Consider the following 6,000-nt stretch of genomic DNA (forward strand, 5'->3'; position numbering starts at 1 on the left):
TTTCGCTGTACACCGCATCCCTTTGACTGCTTTAAGCTGAATGAGTTGGGATGCTTTTCTGTTGACTAACAACTTCATCACTGGTGGTATAATTCCTTGCCGGTGTGTTGATGGCGGAGGAAATAGGTATTTAAGTTTACTCATTGAAAAGGTAGCTGCTTGCAAATTCTTTACGAATGCTTTAGAAAAAAAAATTAAAAAAATATATATTTTATTTTATAAAAAAAATTATTTTTTTATTTTTCAGATTGTTTTAATATTAAAAATAATTTTTTTAAAAAAAATATATATAATTTTAATATATTTCCTAAAAAAAAACACTTTTAAAAAACGATTATTATAAAATAACAAACTAACTTGTAATCTTAGAGCTACAAAATATTATGCACAATTCTAAGCACCTTAGTGCTGGCCAACAAGCTTGATTTTTTTTTTTTTTTTTTTGCCTAGAGATGTTCAACAACTTATTCATAACATTGATTCAACTTAATGATTTAATTTACAACTTTGAAGACAAAAAGATGGCAAATCCAAGTCAAGATTCAGTACCAAACATCATTAGCAAACTATCCATAAAGGAATCAATAGCATTACTTGTAGCTTCACAACAATAATAGTTATGCTATAGATTTGAGGCTAAACCAGGTCTTGTCAAGAGAAACAGTTTAAAATAATTTCTGTACTTATAATTTGTTTTTGAATTGTTTTTAAAAATGAATTTTATAAAAGAAACATTTTGAAACACAACCTCTGGCATCTCATGCAATTACTCATTAAATTTATACCTCTTCATGTGTATTATTTTTTATTTTATTTTATTTTGCTATTTTGAACAGTAACATCTACAACAGTATATTTACACATACTCTATTGCCTGGTTTAGTATATGCAGGAAAAACCTGTTCAAAAACCCTTTTACACGAGTTAAAAGATAGAGTGGAGAAGGTCATCGCTTATACACCTGCTCTAGTTGCTCCATTGCAGTTCATGCCCAGTTATTCTATATTGAAATTGAGTACGAGTCAGAATTTTAGTCGGAATTAAAGACTTTCACGGTGGTGATTTCATTCGTTGCTGGTATGTTTATGACGACGAAAAAAGGATCTTAAACTTGATCATGGAAAAGGTAGCATGCAAATTCTTTCCCATCAGAAATTTCAAACTTACATAATGGTTAAAAGAATGCAACAGCAAAATAAATAAATAAAATATGCATGAGGTTTTTCAAAATTATTTTCTGTAGCTTGACACGAAGGATACTGGGTCTCATGGCCAACCAGATGGAACTGATGAAATTGCTGAACAGGATGGGGAGAGACTTAGCTAGACCAAGTATGCAGACCAAGAATAATTTGATAAATTGTGAATTAATGTTAATTACACTATTTATTGAGATTAAGATGTATTAAATTGAGTATTTAATAAAATAATTTACCTCTCAGCTGCCTCTCAAAAAACATGCTTCATGGATTTATATTTGGCACTGAAAATTATAGTAGGATTCGTGAATTTATACTGGGCACCAAAAAAGAAACAGCTCAAAACTTGGACAAGAAATAGATTGAAACAGAAAAAACTTATGATCTCCAAAGCTAAGCAAAGAGCCTTGAAAATTTAAGCATTTAAGAGTCAAAAATTGGATAAGAGAGAGACTTAGCTAGACAATACAGAAGAAAAACATGCAATGCTCATTTGTCTTCTATGATTCAGTTCCTTGATCTACCACCCCTTCCATAACCACGGCCACGACCTCGTCCACCTCTTCCACCATGACCACCTTTCCCTCCATGACCTTTACCTCCACCTAGAAAGTTGTCAGATTTTATTTTCATGTCCTCGGGCAGCGGAAGTATGTGATCCACACACTTCCGAAAGCTGAAATCATCCACAGACTCATCATCCCTAATTAGGAAGAAGCACCGACTCTTGAACATTGGATGAAACCGAACTTGGAAAGTTTGGATCCCCCCACCGATCTTTTTGTCAGGCTCTGTATGGCCTCTCTTAAGCAAGTCTAGTAGCACCATTTGTTCATACTTGTTGACATTAAGATTAGGAGGCCAGTAATGGAGGAAATTGTAGAAATAATCAAACATCTCCACTGCCGACCCAAAACTCTTTGGACCCAAGCTGACCGGACCTGAATTCTCCTTCTCTTTCTTCTCCTCTCCCTCTCCAGTCCCCTCTCCTTCAAGCTTCTCTGGCCGCTCCTCCTCTTTCTTCTCCTCTCCCTCTCCTGTCCCCTCTCCTTCAAGCTTCTCCAGTCGCTCTTCCTCCACAGATTTATCCACCTTCAGCTTCTTTGCTACATCCTCATTATCCTCCTCTTCTCCCTCTCTAGCTCGCTTAGCACCATTTGCAGCCACATCCTCCACCATATCCATTTCCTCAGTAGCTGTGTCAGCTCTCTCCAGGTTGGCCTCAATGGCTTCGGCTACTATCTCCTCTGCCATCAGTATACAAGAAAACAGCCCAAGATTGTAGCTCCTATTTCATAACCAGAATTTTGAGTTAGTTTCCAGCAAGGAATAACACAAAACATTAACAAACAAACCAAAAGACACCCTACTAATCATACATCAAAGCAATCATACATAAACAGAACATAGTTAATCATCTCTTATTATATCCTAAAAACTGAATTCATAAAACTAACATTAAGTAACGTCAATTTGAAATCTGCTCCTCTGTCTTCAATTTTCTCTAGCCATCAAAGACTTCCTTTTGAATTCACTCAAATAACAACTCTTCTACATAGGTAATACTAAACCCAAAACTAAGCTTAAAAGGGTTCGCAAGAAAAACAATCTACCAGCTTCATATTAAAAAAAAAAAATTCCAAAAAGCTTTGACCGCTAGAGATCAAACAAGCATGAATATGATGTAACTAGAGATATTTCTATTGAACTTACTAGGAACTGGAGAGTGGACAAGAGGAGCTGCTGTCTGTCTGTGTGAAGTTGGGATTTTTAGGGTTTCCATTGATTGTTTTTACTGATTTTAAACATCCGAAACGGCAACCATTTAGAAACGGGTTTTATTCCTCGGGCCAATGAAACTTGGGTTTTTGGGACTCAGAATTTTGATTTGAGATATGGGCTTCTGGCCTTTAAAAACAATGTACGACTTCATTGACCAATGGATTTATACTTTATTCTTTTTCTCAAAAAGCTTTATTTCTTTAGCACTTTCTAAAAAGTTTTTCTCCAATATGAAATTGACTATGTAACTTTTATTTTTAATTTTTAAAAAACATGGAAGAAACTCTTTAACTTTCATTACATATTTAGGTTAATTATAATAATTTGCGTAAAATTATAAATATAACAATAAAAATAATAATTTATTAAATCAAAGTTATGTTTTGTTATATTTATTAAATCAAGACATTTATGTTGGGAGAAGATAATTTTTTATTTAACATGAAATTACCATATCTATCAAAAGTATATTGTTGCTAATATTTTTAAAAAAAATCTTATAAACTTTTAAGAATTTAATAAAATTTATTGGTTTGGATTGTGTTAAGCTTTTACCAGCATCATGATTATTAAAATTAAAAAGTAAACAAATAAATCAATAATATTTATTAGTAAATAAATGTTAATTATACACCCCTTCATCATTTTAAGAGCGTGTTTGTCAGTGTGGTAGCGGTTGCTTTTCAAATAGCTTTTCGTAAATACATGCAAATGATGTTTTTTTATTTTTTAAAAATTATTTTTGATATCAGCACATCAAAACGATCCAAAAAATACAACCGTAACTCAATTTTAGTAAAAAAAAAAAAAAATTTGAAATTTACCAAAACACAGTTACAAACGCAGAAACAAACACTCTCTAAATGGGGAGCAAAAGTAGCCGTTAGCAAAGCTTATTTTGAGGATGGATTAGACCGTTGGGGACCAAAAGATCCGTTACCCTAAGCCCCTGAAGTCTTTCAGTTCTGATCTCTCAACCTCAAAGACAAAACTAAAGTGAGGAGTACAAAGCAAAAAAGAAGCGATCACTTCAAGAGGGACATACAAAATTTGTAACTGACCCATCTCCGAAGTCTCTGGTTCAATGGGAATTTAGAGAGAGAGCTTTGAGACCCACTTTGGAGTTTTTTTTTGTTTCTCACTTTTGTGTGGTTTGTTAGCCAATCATGGTTGCAAGAACCCCACCAAAGCAGAGGAAGATGGTGGTTCCTCTCGACCCAGTTTTAATCAGAGAAACTTTAAAGAAGGTACATATTTCTTAGCTCAAAATATCGAACAAACCCACCGAAATCTCTCCCTTTTGTTTTTGCCTGTTTGGTTCCTCAGAAAACTGGAGAGGAAGAAAGAAAATCTTCAAATTCGGGTCTTTGATTTTCTCCAAGTTTTGCTTTTGTGTCTTTAGATTTGGACCATTTGCTTGAATCCATTTTATTATAGGAATTTTTTCAGATCTTCAGTCATTTTCAGTCCTAAAGTTCTTTTCTTTTTCCTTTTTTTTTTTTTCTAGCGACCAAGTACAACTTTTTTTATTATGTATGTTTCTGTTACACTAGAATAATGGGTTTGCTTTGTAAATTATGTGAAGGTGGACAAATGCATGGCTAGATTGCAAGAGCTTCAGTACACAGTGGCAGGTGGTAATAAGGTGATAGCTGGGGTTAGTCTCAGTCCTAGAAGTACCAGAGGGTATCTAAGAACTAGTCTTAGGTGCAAGCAAGAATCTTTAAGGTAAATTAGAAACTGGGCTGTGATAAAAATTTGAACTTTTGATGTTCCTTGATTATCTCTATGAAGATTTGCTAAAATTGTTGTATTGTTTTTTTACCAATTTGAAGGATCAAGAGTGGTGTTCCTATGAAATCTCCAGTGGGCAAGCTGCCAGCAACTTCAATAGGTATCTCTCTTTCTCGTTTGATTTCAATTATTACCAAGGCATGTCTTTTCTTGGTTGTTGATAAATGAGAATCTGCAATTGAAAATTTGAAGAACCAAACAGTCATTGATCGAATAATTCAAATGACTTGAATGTTTTATGCAGGAGAATGGAGGCGAATGTCATTGCCAGCAATGCTAGTGGGTGAGACGATGGGAGAGATTCTACAGGCAAGCCAATTTGCGAGAGAAATTGTTGCAGCTGTTTGTTGCAAAACCAAGAAACTCACCCTCGAAGACCCCAAAACTCCATTGACACAACAGAGAAAACAGAGGCCTCACCACCCTGAAGACACTGAACTCAAATCCAAAAGGAAGAAGGAAAAGCAAACTAAACTGCAGTCAATTCGATCAGAATTTGGCTCTCCAACTCTTCAAAGAGCTCGATCACGAATTAACTTCAAGGTTTCACCTCCAAAGAAGAGAGAAATGGATAAAGAAAATGCTCGGTATTTGGCGAATAGAGTCTCTCCTAGGAATAGGCCATGGGTTAAAAAGGCAGTATTGTTTCCAAACCCTCTGTTCCTTTCTACAGATTCTACACAGCAGCAGAAGTTTTGCAAGACAAGGTCTCCGGTGATTGCAAGAAACAAAAAGCAGACAACCCCGCATAAGTTCTTGATTAAGTCCCCTCCATCAGGTTCAAAATTTCAGGTAAAGATCAAGAACCCACCAGTTCTCTCTCTCTCACCTACAAGACCTACAAACTTGAACAAGAAATCACCAAAGTCGTCAACTGCATCGAAATTTCGCCGATCATTTTCGCCTTCAAGGTTGGCCCACAAATTGATGTCTCCATTGAAAGGCAGAAAAATTGTGCAAAAGAGTGATGTGCTAATGAGTGGACTGAAACAGCGTCCAATTGCAACACCTAGACGGTTCTCACTGGGGAGAATTTGAGGTGTGTTGGTTTTCCTTTGGTTTGTTGATTTGTTTGCTGATCGAAGTTTCAGATACTTCATCAATGTCCATAGTTGATTCTTTTACATTCCCAACAAGTGTGAATTGTTGGTTAACATTGTTGATTCTTGAGGAATTTGATCATGGATTCTCGTTGTATAATAAAAACTGCTTCCTTGGCTTTCAA

At 35.1% G+C, this 6,000-nt stretch overlaps 2 protein-coding genes across 2 annotated transcripts; one reads left to right on the forward strand and one right to left on the reverse strand.

The window, feature by feature from the left end:
• Positions 1-1,557: 1,557 nt before the first annotated feature.
• Positions 1,558-3,064, reverse strand: LOC118045042 (uncharacterized). The gene is made up of 2 exons (XM_035053540.2): positions 2,913-3,064; positions 1,558-2,487 (listed from the first exon to the last, which is right to left on the reverse strand). The coding sequence occupies exon 2, from the start codon at positions 2,451-2,453 to the stop codon at positions 1,707-1,709; it is 747 nt and encodes a 248-aa protein (XP_034909431.1). The 5' UTR covers positions 2,454-2,487; positions 2,913-3,064; the 3' UTR covers positions 1,558-1,706.
• Positions 3,065-3,898: 834 nt separating this feature from the next.
• On the forward strand, positions 3,899-6,000 carry LOC118045032 (microtubule-binding protein TANGLED). The gene is made up of 4 exons (XM_035053527.2): positions 3,899-4,228; positions 4,567-4,709; positions 4,817-4,875; positions 5,020-6,000. Exons 1-4 carry the CDS (start codon positions 4,148-4,150, stop codon positions 5,811-5,813), a joined length of 1,077 nt encoding a protein of 358 aa, XP_034909418.1. The 5' UTR covers positions 3,899-4,147; the 3' UTR covers positions 5,814-6,000.

The sequence above is a fragment of the Populus alba genome, chromosome 5 (genome assembly GCF_005239225.2).
Source record: "Populus alba chromosome 5, ASM523922v2, whole genome shotgun sequence".
In the NCBI taxonomy this organism is placed as follows: Eukaryota; Viridiplantae; Streptophyta; class Magnoliopsida; order Malpighiales; family Salicaceae; genus Populus; species Populus alba.